Below are 20079 nucleotides of genomic sequence, written 5' to 3'. Positions count from 1 at the left end.
ATTAGTTATAAGTTACTGAGATTAATGTCCAATGCCAGGAGTGTGCCTGTGCCGCCATGTTAGAGACAAACGTTACTGACTTACAACCCCTTCCATAAAGCTGAGATAATGTGAAACATTATCATCAAAGTCTCAACTTAACATGTCCAGTCACTGCAAACACACAGATAAAACACACACACAAACAGTCTGTGAGAGAAAGAGGCAGACTGTATGCAGCCAAGTACGTATAGCTGCAGACTTTCCTCTCCTGTTCAGGGACCTTCATTACAAACATGGTTTGGAAGTCGCTGGCTGAATGCTGCTCACTTAGCACCAGAGGCGTGACAAGATCTCACAAGATTAAATTGTGACATTGTTCCAGTGAAGAGCTGTCTTGCAGGTACAGGGCAGAAGGCTATCAGCAAAGATGTACATGCATATCAGCCTGTGAGCTACTCACTTTTCTATTTGTGACCTGTGGGGGCAGTAATGCACCTTTGCAACATCTAGTCTGCCAGAAACTAACAAGAAGAAATCAGGAGCAGCAGCCTGTTGAGCGCAACCAGAATGATGTCAGAGTCTAAAAATATCAGAAAGATGCCCCCACCAACTTCTTATATTGTTTGTGTGGCAGCGTTTTGGGTAGAAATAATAAGTGGAGTGACGTGGACAATATGTCAGCAGTATAAGAAAACAGTGCCATACTTTAAGGCCATACAATACGAGCAATATGCTAAAGCACATACAGAACCACCGCAGCTCGCTACTTCACTCCATTGCACCTGTGATAAAAACTGCCACAACAATAACAAGAAACGTGAAACAAAGGTTAGTCTCTGTTTGCACTTTTTACACTCTGTGTTGACTTAAGTTACAGCTTTTGCACAATTTGCTTGCCCTAATTTGTGGAAAGAAGTTGCAACAGTTAAAAGCTCATTCTTAAGTCATGCATATTTGCAAGTTATAAAACATTTCGAAACCCACCTGCATTGTTTTGTGACTGCTCAATGAAAAAGTCTGTCATTTTGGTTTTCTAAAAAGTTTCATAAGATGTTCTCGTCTCAAGCCCGTGAACCAAATATTGTGTATCATTTCGTCTCGTGAGCTCAGTGTATCGTCACAGCCCTATCCAGCACAAACACATACAACGTGCACGTATACACACACACACACACACACAAACAAACACACACACACACACACACACACACACACACACACACAAACAAACACACACACACACACACACACACACACACACACACACACACACACACACACAGAGTGTATATGTCTCTTCAGTTTGTCTTTGATATTTAGAGTTCATGATTCATAGATGAACTATTATGCAAGCTAGATTGAACAGTGTGTGTGTGTGTGTGTGTGTGTGTGTGTGTGTGTGTGTGTGTGTGTGTGTGTGTGTGTGTGTGTGTGTGTGTGTGTGTGTGTGTGTGTGTGTGTGTGTGTGTGTGTGTGCATCCTCAAAAGGTCATGCTTAACATTTTTGTCGTACCCCAACAGGCGAGCAGACATAAAAAAAATTGTGAATATCAAACTCATAACACACACAAAAGACATACAGCGAAATAAAATGCAGACAGGAAGCCGACCCAACAATCACCAATGTGAAAACAAGCCTCTTAACATATAAACATATAAAATATGGATGCATTAACCTAGAGAGGCTAAAATGGAGAAATCCAGTCCTGTGGTTGATTTGAGTGAGAATACTCCTCCAGCTGTTGTCGCGGCACTCTGCACGCAGGCTGATGCTCAGCATGTTGAGGTCTGAGTCTCGTGTCCCAGACCATTAAATGATACAGAAAAAACACCCTGTTTGAAGTCATCTAGGCTGGCAAAAAGCTGCTTTTAAGCACAAAGGTCTCCTTAAATATGTAAATAAAAAAACGACAATATTTTCAATTATTGTATTTTTATATTTACCTCCACCAATGAGGTTATGTTTTTGGGAGAGTTTGTCCTTTTTTTTTATTTTATTTTTTTAATTCAAACTACATAAATAATCACATGTATGAACATTTATAATATTTTACGAGCTGCTTACTTGAAGAAAGCTGAATCGTCTGTTGATAGTTTGCTATGCACAAAAAGATAATACAAGATGATAATTAATTTTCTTTAATATCCAGTGGTGAAAAACCTTTAATAGTGTTCATATGTAATTCTAAGTGTAATAATAACTTTATAGTTTACACTATCAAAAAATATAAAAAGTACAGAGACCATCTGATTATCTGAGAAGAATATTTGAACTAGAAAAGCACTAAGAGAGCGCAGACCTCCATCAAGCATACTGTGATTGTCACGCAACACTTTAGTCCTACTTTAATGTTATACTCCCTTCAGCAGACTGTCTGCTACAGTTTGGAGTTAGTTGCAGGTTTGTACAATGATTTGTTTTCTGACAGTGTTGAAAATTATGATGACCCAGTACATATTTCATATTCCAGATCTTAGTATCCAGAATGTTGCCAGGATCTGGATCACACTTTTACATCTGTCAGAAATTATGGTGACCTTGTCCTGTATTGTTTTACAAAGCAATCCAACCATTTATGGAGGAGTTATATACACATATGGTGAAAACGTAAAGAATCTTTAAAAACAATCCTGGATCTAGACGGTGATCCGGATCACCTCCAAATTTTAACCATTTCTTCCTTTTCCCATTTTGAACATTTCCTGAAAATTTCATTAATATCTGTTGGTTATTTTTTGAGTTATGTTGTTCACAGACAAACAGACAAACTCTCCCAAAAAACATAACCTCCTTGGTGGAGGTAAATATAAAAAAAAGGGTTGCGTGACAATAACAATATGCTTGGCAGAGGTCTGCCCTCTCTGAGTGATTTTCTAGTTCAAATATTCTTCTCAGATGCTCAGATGTATCTGTATGTTTTCTTGTATTTTGTAATAGTGTGAATTATAAAGTTATTATGACCCTTAAAATGATATGTGAACACTATTGAAGTGTTTTTTTTACCACTGAGTATTAAAGAAAATTATTATCTTGTATTATTTTTTTGTGCATAGCAAACTATCAACAGATGATTCATCTTTCTTAAAGTAAGCAGCTTGTAATATATAATAAATGTTCATACATGTGATCTCTGTGGGTGTGAATAAATTATTTTCTCCACAATACAATTTTGTATCAATTAAGATGTTCTATTTAGGGATCTTCTCTATACACACACACACATTAACACACACACCTGCAGTTATCCGTGCTGACTGGGAATTCCTGTGAATCTGAACTTCCACAGCAATTCACAGAAACAATTCCTGCCGGATATCCCACTTTTCATGCAGAGAGCGTTGTATCTTAGACTGACACAGACAAACAACACTAAAAAATGTACAGCACTGCATCTTTCATATCGGTTCTTACAGAGGGCAGAAGGCATACCATATATGATTTTATTGGTCTGAAGCAGGACAAAACAGTAAGGTGGGTCTGGCAGAGAATACCAACTCTGACACATGTAGAAACTAAGCTAAGCAGCCAAACATCTTCTACAATAAAACTAAAATCCTATGTTACACACTCCCCTCACTCAGAGAGAAAAGCGCAGCCTTAGATAAACACCCTTTACTCTTGTGACACCATCAGTGGGATCTGACTTTGGCTGCTTTAGCTGCAAACCCAGCTGCAGCAGTAAGAGGGACACGCTTCTAGTCTGTTATTACAGCAATGAGTGTTCATCTCACTTTTCAAAGAGGAAGAAAAAAACCCACAGTAAATGACACTGGTGGCAGTGGGCAAGTAATGTTATTAGTTAATGTACCATGGCATGCCTTCAGAGCACATGAATCCAGAGCTTAAGAATAAGCATACATTCAGCGCATCCATTAAAGAGCCCTAACAGATGGAGGGAGGACGAAGACAGCAGCTCAGGGAGGCGAGCCAAGAGTCGCCCACACAGAGCTACTAACATGACCTGTTAGTTTCATGAATCAGAAGTCAGGCTCAGCCGTGCAGTTGAGGTCAGAGGTCAAAACAAATCTTTCCATGTTTATCAAAGCGTGCCAGATTCATTGTAATCAACAGGGGAGAGGTCACCCAAAGATAACTGTGCTATTTTTCCAAAGAACAGATTTTTATTAGAAGGAGATCTTTTCTTGGAAGAATCTGATTCACAGGCAAACAGTGATGATTTTAAAAGTTGGGCTAAACGGCTCCTACAATGTTCAAAGAAGTGCTATCCCCCATCAGTCCCTAAATGCCATTAATGAACCTACTTGGTAATGCAATCATCTGGCCATTTGGACACTATTCAAAATCACAAAATGTAATTTCAGAAGAAAGAAATACCTCCTGCTATTCATGTTTAGTGGCTATTCAGTAGTTTAATCAAGAAGGTTGCAGGCGAACTTCTCCACCAGTCATGCACCTGAAAGCATCTGTTCACGCATCCATCACTTTGCACATCCACACACTGTCTTACCTTCGTATACTGCTTTGAAGCCCTGGGCACTGACAGCAAAGTCGGTGGTAAACCACAAGGCCAATATGGATCCACTGCTGACTATAGGGGAGGGCAGCATGAATCCTGACAACCTGAAAAAGAGAAACCAAACGTTAAAGGAAGCTGATCTCAGAGATGCATTCTCACACCCAAGGCAACAACCAAGATGAAAACCCCAAACATGACACGTTCAATGAATATAAGCAAGAAAAAGACAGCTGTGTTTCATGTTTATTGTGTTAATGTTGTTAACACTAACACTAACCTGAAAGACTCTTTTCTAGCCCAAAGCTCAAGAACAAACACAATCTTTTCCGTGCTGTTAAATTACCTTAAATGACGTGATTTTCCCTCCGTCTTAAACACAATACATTAATCAGATTAAACCCATCAAGGAATGCACATGATTTATCAGTGTAGTTCAAAATTAAGGGCAAAAATACCATTATGAGACTCAAGAGTTACCAGAGAACAGTGCGTCACAGTACTTCTGTGTGACTGATAAATTAGGTGAGCTCTTGATTAAAGTAGAGGCTGTGCTGAAAAATCCCTTGAGGTTTAATTGAGAGGTGATGGTTAAATGATTTGAGGAGGTTTCTGAAGGAATAAATAACAAAAAGGTGAAATTAAAAGGGATGAATAATGTGCTGATTCTTTAAACTAAGCTGAAAATGACTGTGATGAAAACAATGTTTGCAATGGGGGACTTTTATACGCCAAGGAAAAAAGTTTAAAACATTTATCTGTCAAAAGTTCTTTAGAGGACTCAGTGTTTTTCAAGCCTAATTGTGATAATACATAACTTAGGCATCTGCACCCTTGATGAAATCACATAAGCCCTGTTTCATCTTGGTACGGCATGCATTTTGTTGCGTTTCCACAGACTATTTCCTGGGACAGAACCCCAAATAACTGAGATGAGCCGTCCCTCTTTTTGGAACCCCTTTGTTGGGGAGCCAAACCAATCCAATTCCAGAAGGTGGAGCTAGAAACACTACAGATCATTGATTGGTCAAAAGAATCGTTACTTACTGCACGCCGCCCACCACAAGGGGGCACGGTTGGCTGTGCAAACAGGATCAGTCTTGACTGAGCCAACCAGCACTAAACCGTACTGATCTAAACCTGACTGCTTGGTGGAAATGGGACTTAAAAGATTCTGCAGACATAGATGTAGAATCATTGTTAAAGCTCCACAAAGGCTCACTTTAAACAGAGGATTATTTTAAAAGAAAACGTAAAATACACGCACAAAAATGAAATCCATATATCTCTGAAAAGCTGAATGGCCAATCATAAAGTCAAGTTACACCTCACACCGCTGCCCTCTGTTTCCTGTTGTGTGAGATTAATGTATGCGTCCTGAGTCAGAGCCTCAGAGTGGGCTGTCCACTGTGACATCAACAGCAGTGCATGTGCCATTTACAGATGATACTCTTCTGTTTTTTGAAGCATGCCATGACCTTTGGTGTTCCCTGGGTTCCTTCACAGTCATGAGTACATGGTAAAAATGTTGATCAACACATCCTAGCATGTTATTGGTCCTGATATATCAGACAAAGAATCTAAATTTGCTCTGTCACATTTCATACTGGTGTTAATGGCGATTTTTGAGGATAGGGAAAAGATAAACTGAAAATTAATTACTCTGGCTCTGCTTAAATTTGGTCAAACAGAGGATTGTTCCCCATACAGAGCAGGGTGGTGACTGAAGGAGGGAGTTTGTTTTGTGGTATTTTAGGTAGAGTTCTGAGTTCAGGTCCCTGACTCTCTGTGAAAAGAAAGAAGAATGCATTTTGTCAACACATATCTTCGTTGGATGTCTGAGCCGACCCTTAGGAAAAGAGTAAAAGGTTCAGTTATTCACAAGGAGCTTTGACTGGGCGGCTCTGTGGTCCTAAAAACAGCCAGTTAAGATTGTTTGGCAATCTGATTGGTATGGCATTGGATGCCTCCCCCATGCCAAACTGGGAGCAAAGCTCGAGGCAAAAACAAGAATTCATGCCTCAGAGTACAAATTCACTCCAGCCTGGAAGCTACAAACATTATCATTGATAAGAAGCTTTATGAGCCTTGGTTAGGTTGTTTAAAAATTTGACAAGAAGTTTTATGAACTCAGGCATTTTTTCAGTCACTAATTTTCTTAAACAATGCATATTTTTTTACAGGCAAAGTTGACTTTTTTAAGGCAGAAATAAACTATCTTAGTAACTTTACTGCACTGCTCATTTTTTGAGAGTATATATAAGCCAGCAAGCTGAAGTGCACAGTGAAGTGGCTCTTGATGTATCCAAATGAGGAGACAATGATTCAGGTACAAGGACACAAGACACTGGGCATTTCTTTGGTTCACTAAACACAAGAGTCAAGTGAAAGGAAAGGTAAAAGAAAGCTAATACTGGAAAAAAAAAAAAAAAGCAAAGTAGGCAGTGGCATTCATTTGATACAAGTCATTTTTCATTTTTGAAAGGTCAGTTAGGTCGACAAAGAGGTGCGCAGAGGTGACACACAAAAGAAAAGAATGAAAGTTAGAAAGTGGGAAAGAGGCCGATGTGAAATAAAAGGTTTTGAGAATGAGAAAGAAAGGTTGATGGGAAAAAAAGGCAGAGTGAGAGTGAGTCATTTAACCACGCGGCAACAAAGAGGACAGTGAAAACAGAGAAAGGTGAAAAATGAATAATTCTAATTCACTGGCCCCAAAGCAAGGACACAAAGGACAGACAGGAGCAGATGAAGGGAGCATACGAAGAGCGACAAACAGAAAAAGAGATGGAGGGAAGCGAGGAGACAGGGGATACGGAGAACCGACAAAGCAGAGAAGGGCACAAGGTGAGTTTTTTAAGATGAGACAAGAGGAGAGAAGAACAGCCACGGGAAGGAGAAAGTGTCTTGGCCCCTCGTACATGTAAATAAGAGTATTACTTTACTTAACCACGGAGGTGTCTGGCACCGCTGTGTTCAGCTGCAGACACTGAGCCAGTTATCGAACAGCTGTTTTCAAGATATTTTTAGGCTGTGACTGGGATAATGAAATACTGTGAGTGGGTTGAAGTTGAAACCACAACATGAAACTTCAGATGATGACAAATGTTCACCTTTCACATCATATGTTTGCTAGTATCAGTCACAGCTCTTACTGTGTTTTATCTGTCAGTGTTGATCACTGTGATTACTTGTGCAGACACTTCCCACTTTATTATGCCTATACTTAAAGGACATAACAAAAAAAAACAAAAACAAGACATTGTGTCAATCACTAAAACATGTTTTAATTAATAAAAAATATATACATATGCCACATTCATTTTGCCAGGACATTTGTGGCACATTCAGGGCTTGGGTGTGTGAGAGGTTTCACTGAAAAATAAAAATCAACCTTTTCTCTTATTTTTAGTAAAAAATAATCTTATCATACTTGATATAAGCCACTTTCACCTGACCAGTCCAGCAAGATGTCTTATTTCAAGTTATTTTGACAGGACAAGACAAAAATGAGGTCTGAACTGCTTGCAACAAGTAAAAAGGGTTAGGCCAATGGAATAAGAAAAATGTGCTCATCAATTTTCTTGAAACTACAAAATTGTCTTAATACAATAGACTTTTCTCTTGTTCCATTGTCATATTTTTTCTGTACTTGTTATAAGCAATTCAGACCTCATTTTTGCCTTTAAATAACTTGAAATGAGGCATTCTTTCTGGACTGGTTAAGTGAATTCAGCTCATAGTAAGTCTAAAAAAGACATTTTTTACTGATAATAAGACAAAAAAAATTGATAAGATTTTAGTTTTTTGCAGTGTTGACTTAGCTGCAGCTGAGAAGTATTTATACACTCATTTTCATCACTTGTAGACACTGAACCATATTCCTCTTTGCTATAATTTTCCTTAATTCTGGGGATTGCATGTAAGTAGCACGTTTTTGCTTGGCTGTGTGACCATCGTGCAAATTTATAATGCAGTGAACTGCGTTTTTGGTGCAGCTTCATTTTTTTTCTCAAACAGTAAGAAAAGTGCCTGGTCACAGGCTGTAATAAATCACCTTGGGTGTCCACAGGGGAAAAGCACTTGCATTCTCACATGAATATTTCAGCACTCAACAAATAAAATGTGAACAAAGGGAAATGGGTATAACTAATTATTGGGAGCGTGCCGTGCTCATTCATTTTTAATTTCATGGGCGTATGAACTTTCAAGGACTTTTGGACACTTGACAGAGATTCATGAAGAGGTTTTCTGTAAGGTACGGGCTATCCTGTGATCAAAGACATACCTACCACTTCGTTTTTGTGCAACAACATACAGTGTATACTACAGAGGTCAAACTGTATGTGTCTTTTTAAATAAGCTTTGGTATAATCAAAACATGACAACTATGTGTACTAAAAGGTTAAAACGATCCAAAGAGTATGCATTCATTGTAATTAATGAAAAATATAAAACAGTGCATATTTATGATCCAGTTACTCTGTCTATTGTGCCATTGTGAAGACCAGGAGGGGGATAGGAATGTATTCACATATATGTGCATGTGCACACCCCACTCTCAGTCAGTCAGTCACATAATGAGCTGTAATTGTCTGGCTGTCACTAGACTGATGGACCGACGCAGATCTATACCCTTGTCTTGACCCATTTTTTTCTCTCTCTCTGTCTGTAGTCTTTTTTCCTTTTTTCTACTATTTTCTTCTTCCTCACTTTCACTCTCCAGCATTCTGATCCTACAGCTGTTTGACGTACATATATATATATATATATATATATATATATATATATATATATATATATATATATATATATATATATATATATATATATATATATATATACATATATATCTGCTGCAGTTCAAACTGAGCATCAGAATGGGGAAGAAAGGTGATTTAAGTGACTTTGAACGTGGCATGGTTGTTGGTGCCAGACGGGCTGGTCTGAGTATTTCAGAAACTGCTGATCTACTGGGATTTTAACCAACAACCATCTCTAGGGTTTACAGAGAATGGTCCCAAAAAGAGAAAATATCCAGTGAGCAACAGTTCTGTGGGGCAAAATGCCTTGTTGATGCCAGAGATCAGAGGAGAATGGACAGACTGGTTGGAGCTGATAGAAAGGCAACAGTTACTCAAATAACCACTGGTTACAACCGAGGTCTGCAGAAGAGCATCTCTGAACACACAACACGTCCAACCTTAAGGCAGATGGGTTACAGCAGCAGAAGACCACACCGGGTGACCCTCCTGTCAGCTAAGAATAGGAAACTGAGGCTACAATTCACACAGGCTCACCAAAACTGGAGAATGGAAGATTGGAAAAACGTTGCCTGGTCTGATGAGTCTGGATTTCTGCTCCACATTCAGATGGTAGGGTCAGAATTTGGCATCAACAACATGAAAGCATGGATCCATCCTGTCTTGTATCAACAGTTCAGGCTGCTGCTGCTGGTGTAATGGTGTGGGGGATATTTTCTTGGCTCACTTTGGGCTCCTTAGTACCAACTGAGCATGGTCTAAAGTCCACAGCCTACCTGAGTATTGTTGCTGACCATGTCCATTCCTTTATGAGCACAGTGTACCCATCTTCTGATGGCTACTTCCAGCAGGATAACGCTCCATGTCATAAAGCGGGGATCATCTCAGACTGGTTTCTTCAACATGACAATGAGTTCACTGTACTCAAATGTCCTCCACAGTCCCCAGATCTCAATCCAATAGAGCACCTTTGGGATGTGGTGGAACGGGAAATTCTCATCATGGATGTTCAGCCGACAAATCTGCAGCAACTGTGTGATGCTGTCATGTCAATATGGACCAAACTCTCTGAGGAATGTTTCCAGTACCTTGTTGAATCTATGCAACAAAGGATTAAGGCAGCTCTGAAGGTAAACGGGGGTCCAACCCGGCACTTGCAAGGTGTACCTAATAAAGTGGTCAGTGAGTGTATATTATAAGCTTGCTGGGCTAAGTCTGTGTGACTGTCTATCCAGTTGGTCAACTGTCCAACCAGTCAACCAGCTTATGTAATCAGCCGCTCAGCCGGTCCATCTGTCTGACTGCCCATCCCTATCTGCCTGTTAAACATGCATCTCTCGCTCCATCAGACTGCTGGCATGTTTGCTGCTGACATGACCATTCAGACAGGATTACTGTCTGAATTGGATTGTGGTACGATAATCTTGCCATACTTTGTAATAGAAAAACAGCATCACTGTTAATGTGATTACCGTCACTCCATCAGTCCACGGGGTAAAAAAAGAAAAACAGTAAAATTAAATGAGTTATCTACTTTAAATAATTCAACTGGTGATTTTTGGCAGCATTCCAGCAGCACACTAACTGAAAGTTTATACCCAGAAAATCAGAGTAACAGTTTGTATTTACTAAAGTGACAAGAACATTTGAAAATTTCTCAAAGTTGACATGTCTCTAGAGACTGAGGACGCTCTTGTTATTGAAGGGAAATGTTGTGTTGCATTTACCAGAATCAAACACAGATTGGGGCCAAACATAACAACTGAGTGGCACCCACTTGTCTACACTGTAACTGTAGTAAGGAAAGAGTCTCTGATGCAGAAGAAAACCTGATAAAAACAGCCACAGGGTACACTAGTGTGTTTCATGTCGTTAAAAGACAAAGAAAAGTCTTGATTCAATGAGCTCACAGTGAAAGGAACAATGACAGCTCATGACATGCTGCGTGAAAGTATGAAAAGCATATGATGCAACCCACTTAGCAGTAATGTTCTCCCTTTAGTCCTACCACAACCATACTTTATTCCAGTGTTAAAATTAGCCTCTGAAACATAACACCTGGTAAAGCTGGTATGGAGGAAGGAACCAATGGTGTCAGAAAGCGCTGAAAAGATAAGAAACAGATGGAAGCTTTTATTCAAATGAGTTGGGTTGTTAGCATTTTGGTGAAAATTGGCTGTTTTGCTAAGAATAGATATCTCAGAGGGAGGTTTGTTTCCACCTCAACGACAGTCTTCCTTTAGTTAAGTGACAGGCTGAGAGCAGAATGCTTCTGCACATATATAAACCAAAATAGCAGGTGTTTTTGGAAGCATTTGTAATGCACATGTGTGTAGCATGTAGCTAACTGATATAAATGCAGTATATAAATTGTCTGTCAGTGCCAGATGTGCTGTAGATTTGTTCCTCACTCTTTATTTCATTAATCTAGACAAAGTTAATTTATTAAATTCTGCCCTATGTTGACAATCTCATCAAAATCCCATGACTGTTATGACCCTCAGTCTTCTGGTTAATTTAGCATTTAAGAGGTCCATCAAGCAGAACGTTTAAATAAGTGCAGCTACCTGTGTTACAGTCCAACTCATGTGGAATAAACATCTACAAGCCACAGATACTGCATGGATGATTTTTGACAAGGTTCTGACCAAAGATTGCATTAAACATGATTAAAACAATGAGTCATCCTTTCTGTAGCCAGAACTGCAAGAGCTCCCCCTACTGACTGGAAATGGTACAAGTCTTAGTTCTGTCATCTCCATTTTTACAGCAAGGGACTAAAGTCGTATATAATCCACCAAGATCCTAAAGCTTCTTTTTGTTCTCATTCAGAATTCATTAATTTGCTTGTTGTCTCTTGTTGAATTATTTTGAGTTATTTCATTGTATTGAATCTTGTTTCTTTTTTCTTCTTATATTTTTATTGTTAACTCTATTTGGGGAGCTATCTTTGATAAGCCCTCTTTGGTTTTATTTTTCACCTCTCCAGTACTATCTTGTATTTTTTTTTTCAATGCCAATCTAATTGTTTATAATTTATGGTGCAAATGAATAAAATAAAAAAGGGCAATAGCAAACAAAAAAACAACATGTCATCTGTCATGCATTTATTTCTTCTCAAGCTTATTTAGTTTTCATTTTCCTCAGAAATGTTTTTAATCAGTAATTTGATATTCAGATGAAGTTTAATTAACAGCCCTATTGACATACGCTGGCTCCAGCAATGTTCCATCAGAGGAGAGGAGGAATGGTAAGGGGAAACGTTGTGAACACTTCCCAAGGAAAGTGTCTGCTTCTTATCAACACGCTGATCTGCTGTGGACCATCCTGACCAGAGGGATCTTTGGCATTAAATGTGTGTTTTGGTTTGCAGTTTGGGTTGTGTGACATCAGTCCTGTGGCTCCACCAGCCAGATTGCTTCTGCACATGCTTTAGTGCATTTTCTCCACTCAGCACTTATTGAGACAGAATTATGGCTTTAAATTTCATAATGGAGGCAGCAGGGAGGAGCGGTGTCCATGGGGTTAGGGTGGAGCCAGTATGCTCAGTGTACATGTAAAGTATGGAGAGCACCATTTGCCCCATTTTGAAGCAGTAAAATAGATTGTGTCTAACATTAATACTGCTGACAGACATATAAAATGCAGTATTTAAGAGCCTTCAGAGGCTTCTGGTCATCATGTTGAGGGTCTCATTACTTTAATTATACCTCTGTCTGTAAAGTAATGTGCTATTGAAGTATCGATGTTTAAATGTTGATCCCTCCTCTTTTCTCTTTAAGGATTTATGCTCATATTGACCAGTTCTGACTGCATGTATTTCAAAGACTCTTTCTACAGGGTTCATGTGCTGTTTTCTAGCAATGGCCTTGACATCCCACATCAATCACACTTTAACAAGAGCAAATAAGGAGCGATGTGAGCAGCTTTGGGATTTTAACACCTCACAGGTAAGAGAGATGCGTCTGTACAGGCAGTTGTTCGGTGAAATCCACCACACATCAGGACGGATCCAGAAGGAAAAGTGAAAAAGAGACTTATTGAATGACACGATAATGGTTTTGACCAAGGCACTTGACCTGTGACTGCTCTGATGAAGGTGGAACAACAGACTGCTGTGCTGGGAGCCTCAGAGGTGTACAATATGAGGGCGAAATGAAGTGGAAAAAATACAGCAGATTTCAAAGTATTACTTTCCAGTGACTCATCAGAGCCAAGGCAGGGGGCTCCCAATATCTAAAAATATTATCTCTTTCTTGTTTGTTGATGTTTTTTGTAATAGAGTCAGTCCATGTTCAAAACAAATCGTGACTGAAAAATGACTGAAAACAGTTTTATGTGGTTTTGATGGCTTAAAGCAAACTATGAGTCACTTTCATAGATATATTTCTCAAATATACCAAAGCAGTGGTCACTTCACTTGTGTTTTTCTGCTTGTGTAGCTTAAAACAGTGTGAAATTCAGCGATTCATCCTGCTGATAAACCTTCACAACCCTGACACTTTCAAAACAGACCTATAATAATCTGAGAACAAGTTTTGTGAGTTATCACATATCCAGAAGTTTAGGATAACGATGTAGGAGATCTGATCTCAGACACTTAAAAAAAAAAAGACAGGACACCATGTTGGAAGAGCTTCACCTGCTGTGAGCAGACAGGATCCAGGAGACAGAGACTGAACAGACTGCTGAAGAAGCTCAGTCCTGGACCCTGTGGAGGTGGAGGCTGGCTGAACTGGAGGATGATGGACAAACTGTCTTCATCTATTTTCTTATGGACCTTTTTTCCACTTTCTATACACTTTCTTACTTTTGTTTTCTTGATTGCTGCTAGGACTTCAATTTTGTTGTACTTGTTACAATGACATAAAGTTCTATTTTATTTTATTCTATTCTATTCTATTTTATTCTATTTTATTCTATTTTATTCCAAATCACAGGTCCTACAAAGAGCATCACTCCATTTCACGCCAGTGTTGAGGGATACAAAGATTACTATGTAAGATTATTTCATTCTCACTGAGTTTGCAGCAGCAACTTGGCTGAAAAGATCCAGGGTATAACACAGAAATTCATTAGATGAAAAGTTTGTCGATAGATTTGTCAAAGATGCGAGTAGAACTTGGTGTGTGTGATTTGTTGCAGATGAAAATAATCAAGGAGAGGCTCCAACTGGATATTGCAGACCTCTAATCACAGACGCACATCAGAGATGCCCTAAAAAATAAGAGATCAGGGAAGAGATCTTTGGTGGATTAAAATTTTGAAAATTATATGCAAATTTCATGGATTGGTATCCATGCAACTATAGATTTGGATTAAGGATTTTTAAAGGCTCAATCTTCCCTGTTTTCTAAGATATCTCAAAATAGAATCCTAGACGATCAAGATACTGCCCCTATCTGTCATGAATACAAATCTACCTCCACCCTGCTGCATTTCTGTGCATTATCCGTCTGCAAAACTTGGCTTAACTTTTTAGATAGAACTGGACAAAATAATCCATGGTCATTTGGGGCTTTGGAAACAAACAGAATCTCATTCAGTCATTTCACAAAAGATGACTTCAACTGAGAGACGACTGCAATTTATCCCTGTGGTTCTTCATACATCTCCAGGCTGTGACATCCATAAAAATAATCTGCCTCTCACAAACAAGAAAGAAGAGCAATGTAAGCTCATGAGACAAATATTACTATTCTCCATCTTGTTGAGCGTTTGGCTTCTTTCAAGCCCTTGATGCACCTCCCACTCGTACAGTAGATCTATGTGCCTGGCTGCGGCTATTTGTTTCTACCTGTCATCCTGGGAGTGTAATCCAGTTTTTCAGTCTGTCCGCTGTAACACTAGTCTATCAGTGACACGACACAGCTACAGGAGTAAATGGATAGACATGCAGCGCCTGTTGTGCAGGGGACAGAGACTGAGAGAGGAGCACATAAAAAAGACACAGGAGCAGCGAGATGATGGAGGGAGCCTAAGAAACATGCTAAAAACAATTACCAAACTTATTTTTCAGTGCTGAAGACTTTTGGCTACCACAGAAATACTGAAAATGATGAAAAAAGGGAATCAGGACATGAGAAGTGTTATCAAGTAAAGAAGATTTGTTTTAAATGATGGGAGTACTTGGCAGTGTCTCCTGCTCAACTTGTAAACAATATGTTGGGGAAACTGTGTGGTATAAATCTCTGGCAGCAGGGCTGTGGATTTTGGGAAATTTGTGGAGCCAGATAGAGACGCACAAAAACACCCAGAGCTTCTCTTCTCTGTGTGCTGCCGAAGTCAAAGAGAAAAAAAGAGAGAATGGCCTCAGGCAAGATGGGCATTTTTCCTTTTTTAGCTTCTCTCTGTGTTAACACTCAATACATATTACTGTTGTCATGTGAAATCCTTGTAACTCCAACTTTGAACCCGGCTGGATGACTTTTTAAAAATGCATGGGGCTCAAACAAAACAGTTGGTGCTTTGGAGATATGAGGTTTTAAGCACATTATCATAACAAAAACAGAGTAAATCTCAAATTTTAAATCACACAAGTGTGCGGCACATTCAGGGGATATCAAAATCTATTTAAAGATAATTAATTCTCCAGCTTAATTGCAGTCCCCTGGCTGTGGAACTATTTGACAGTCTACCTAAGGCTAGCTACTGTAGCCTTAAGCTAACTTTTTTTTCAAATAACACTTAAAAGCTTAGATTTTAAAGTGTTAATGAGATATTTAATGCTGTTTACTTTAAATATTTTGGGAGGGAAAGGCAGTGAAATGTAAGAAAAAACTGAAGAAGAGAAGTGAGAGGAGTTATTTTGGAGCTGGTTGTGTTCACACAAGCGTGTTTCAAAAAGAAGATCTGATTCTGAAGGGGAATTACAGCTCGTTTACCTCTGGAGGCATCTGTTCCCGCTCAACACACAGATTCACAAACACATGGAGAACACAGGAAGTGAGAGGTTTACATAGAGATCAACATAGCAGGACTGCTGCAGTGTTGTGAGGGGATGGGTGCCTTGCTTAAGGGCTCTTTGGCAGTGGGTGACGTTTGATTTTTGAGATATGAGAGTCAGAATCCCGCTGACTCCTTGGTGTCATTGAGGAATAGCCTGTTGTGAGATCCCCTGATCTATAAACCAGGAATCCACCCAGCCACCCCAGTGTCTGTCAAACTGTGTGTGTCTGCCACAGAGGGATCTAAAGCAGCCTGTGTGTGTCACGGTGAAACCAGAAATACTTCCCAAAGTTAAGACATTTATCAGTCCCAGCTTTAGTCTTCTTCATACTGAGACACAACACAGATGTGACACTCATTTCGCTTTACATTTCAGAAACACAAAACATAATCCTGTTTTAACAAGAGAAGGAAATGAAGTTGACGATTAAGAGGTCACTGTGCTTTATTTTAGCTGTAATAAATAAGGAAATCAGGCTATTCTGTGTTCTACTTAATCTGCACTATTGTACCCCTGTTTATCCCGGGGCTTGAGCTGTATTCAGAAGAACCAGTATAAAAATTAATTGTGCTTATTTTACATCCAAAGAGTTCAGAATCTTGAAAGCTTCCTAAATTAGCTTTTGATCCAATGTTTAGATATTTATCAAGTACAAGGCCTGAGAGAATCATTTTCCTTTGCTTGAATTGTCTTTTAATAAAATTCAACAGATTAAAACCTACAGATTTCCTGCAGCATTCTGTGATTTGCAGTATGCTAATTATCTGAGGAAATCGTGATCTACTGTATGTCTCATTCCCAGTGTTAATAAGTAACAGTTTGGGAACAAATCACATCCCCCTGAATGAAATAAGTGCTGCCTCAGTATCTTTCAGTACCCTGACTTGCAATTTGCACCAATTATTACAATCATATTGCAAAAATAGCCTGCATTAAAAATGCAAATTGCTTTGCAATTTCTGCGAGAAGCAGACATAATTTTAGGTCACAATAGGTACAAAAAAGCTCGACGAAATCCCAGAGGGACCAATTTGTCTAAGCTGTGGTGAGGAACAGGAGCAAGACGGCAGGATATTGTGTGTCGGCGGTTGGCATGGAGCCACATCACACTGGGTCAGAGACTGGTGTTTTTCTATCTGTGATTCAGCCCCTCACATGGGTCACTGGCTGCTTCAAGTGAGCCCTCACAAGATGATGTTTTATTGAGTGGGAATCTCAGGTTGAAACAATGAGGTTGAGGAAGAGGTCCCATGTGTTAAAAGCACTGATTTTCCCCTAGAAGAAGATAAGAGAGCACATTTAGTCAGCGCACCATTAAGTGAGCCGCTCTGTTTCTGGAGAGCAGAGTGACTTATGTTATCCAGTCACTGACACAGAAACATTCACTCCTGTCATTTATCTGCAAGCCATCATCAGGTGCCTGGACCCAAAGCCCACGAAATCGCCTAAAAGCTTGAATGTGAGCTAATTGTGAGCTGGATGCACAGCGAGTCAAAATGTGGCAACAAAGATTTAACTGCACTTTAAAAAAGCCCATTCTGCCTAGCAGCAGCAGCAACAGTATTATCAGCAAAGGTTTGTGGGTATCCAGACTGCTGGCTGTTAGCCAAGACTCTGGGTCCTTCAGACTAAAGTACTCTCTGTCTCTGTCTCTGAAACACACATCCAGACACACGCACACACACACACACACACACACACACACACACACACACACACACACACACACACACACACACACACACACACACACACAAACACACACACGCGCACACACACACACACACACACACACACACACACACACACACACACACACACACACACACACATATGCACACACTTTTGTTCTCAAGTCTATAGAGAAATGCAGGCTACACATTTCCCACCTCCAGAACCTCAGATTCTGCAGTGTTGCACTGTCACAAAACACCAGATTACATAAGATGCATCTGTCAGTCAGCAGTGTATAATCACAGCACAAACACTTTTCATAATGCTGAAAGAAAAAAAACCTTAAAATGCAACTTTGAAGTTAAAAATCACTCATCTTCCTCGGGAACTTTAACATTTGAATAGATGTGTTAACACCACTACATTACTTTTTCTGAATCAGCTGCACAGAACAGTTTCAGGTTAGCGTTTGCTTCAAACAGTTTGTCACGAGTGCTTCCCGGGGACTTGGGGGTTTGAGCTGCTGTCCGTTTTAGAGTAATGTCCCTGGTTTAAGTGTGGCCAGGGACTTTAGTTGCATGTCATGGACACTCTCTCCCCTCATGTCCTGTCAGCTCTCTGTGGTACGCTATCTGAGGCTAAACAAAAAAGGTGGCCGGATGTCATCTGAGTGTCTCTCAGTGCACACAAAAAAAATCTGTCTCTCTAAAACTCTCACTGGGTATTTTCACAAATCACTGGTGCACATGGCAGTGGCAGATAACTAAAATGAAAACTGGCCCAAAGCCTGACACTGGCTCTTTTCCCTCAGCAAAGTGGGACACTTGGAACAAAAACAAATAAAGAGCTAAAAGTTGTGAATGTTAGTTATGGGTGTGAGCCAGACACAGGGGCTCTTGGCAAATTTGCTTATCCATATGAGAAAACAACATAAAAAAAATGGGAAAGATGTGATTGGATACTCAGCATCATATAGTTGTGTCTTCAAATGTAGTTAGGAGGACAGTTGCCAAAAACTTCTTTTAATAGCATCATTTCAATAGTTGCTTCAGATACAATCTAGAGTGCAAAACTAAAAAGTGACCTTTTTTACTAAACCTGAAGACAAATTCTACAAAAACCAACATGTTGTTTGAAAATCTCTACAGTGCGAGGCTCTGTTTACACAAACAGCAACATTATATAAAGTGTGAACAGTCCGCTCCCGGACAGGATGTAAGGGCTGCAGCAAAGTGACAAAGAAGAGGAATAAAGCTAAAACACCAGCTGCTCAATGGATTCTGTATGTAAAATAAATACAAAAACCAACTAAAACCACCAACAGCAGAAACTCATATTACTGTACTGAAATACTTGATTGGTCATGTCATAGTTTTTTTTTTTTTTGTTTTTTGTTTTTTTTTAACAAGTACGATAAGTAGAGATCAGTTTTGCGCTAGTAGTGCCCACAGTATTAACGTCACTGTGCTTCTACTACTACTTCTGTATTTGCTGTCGCTTGGTTACAATATTTCTAAGGTGGCACTTCCTCGTCTGCTGGAAATGACCAGTGGGTTTCAAACAAAATAATAAAAAAAAAGTCTAGGCATGACATGTATGACGAGTTAGAGCTTTTGTCCAATAGTTGCTCTCTAAATGCAGAAATGTGGAGGAAGGCTGAAAAGCTCTGCCGCAGACTGCGGTAAAGAACAAGTTCATTGCATATGGAGCTAACAGAGAGCGCACATTGTGCTAATGTTGGCAGCTAAAAACAAAGTGAACTACCTTTCCTTTTCTAAGTCTTCAGAACAACAGTAAGATCATAGAGCTTCAACATCAATATTTCTAATAGTTGAATAAAGGGGGGTATCAATAAGAACTCATCTTTTGCATCGTAGCTTTAAGTTTTAAAATTATTATAAAGGTGGTGTGTTCAGTCAGATACATGAGAAGAATCAATCAGATTTACAGGCGTATGAACATGCCACCCCAAATTACCAGAGGTCCCCCATGCAGTTTTCATACCAATCTCTAATTATTTGATGATTATTTGGTATTATGAAACTACCAAAGTAATGGTAACACACAAATGTAAAAAAATCAAACAAAAATACCGTGATACAGTCAAGGGCTTAAAAATATACAGTGATATCATTTTTTTTTTCATATCGCCCAGCCCTAAGTTTCTGTATTTTCAGCATATTGCTATAGCCATCATAAACAAACACAAACACACACCCCACTGTTGCATCAGTTTCAC

At 39.4% G+C, this 20079-nt stretch overlaps 1 protein-coding gene across 1 annotated transcript in view; it reads right to left on the bottom strand.

Annotated features, from left to right (window-relative positions):
* LOC141787362 (CUB and sushi domain-containing protein 1-like) overlaps positions 1 to 20079 on the bottom strand; it is a 580923-nt gene that overhangs the window by 381783 nt on the left and 179061 nt on the right. Inside the window, exon 3 of the mRNA XM_074665649.1 lies at positions 4452 to 4564. Within this exon, the coding sequence (XP_074521750.1) occupies positions 4452 to 4564 (113 nt within the window). The remainder of the gene's footprint in view (positions 1 to 4451; positions 4565 to 20079) is intronic.

Source organism: Halichoeres trimaculatus, unplaced genomic scaffold, assembly GCF_033239565.1.
Source record: "Halichoeres trimaculatus isolate MK-OKI-2021-1 unplaced genomic scaffold, fHalTri1.1 fHalTri1_scaffold_3, whole genome shotgun sequence".
Lineage (NCBI taxonomy): Eukaryota > Metazoa > Chordata > Actinopteri > Labriformes > Labridae > Halichoeres > Halichoeres trimaculatus.
This window is presented reverse-complemented; position numbering and strand designations above follow the sequence as displayed.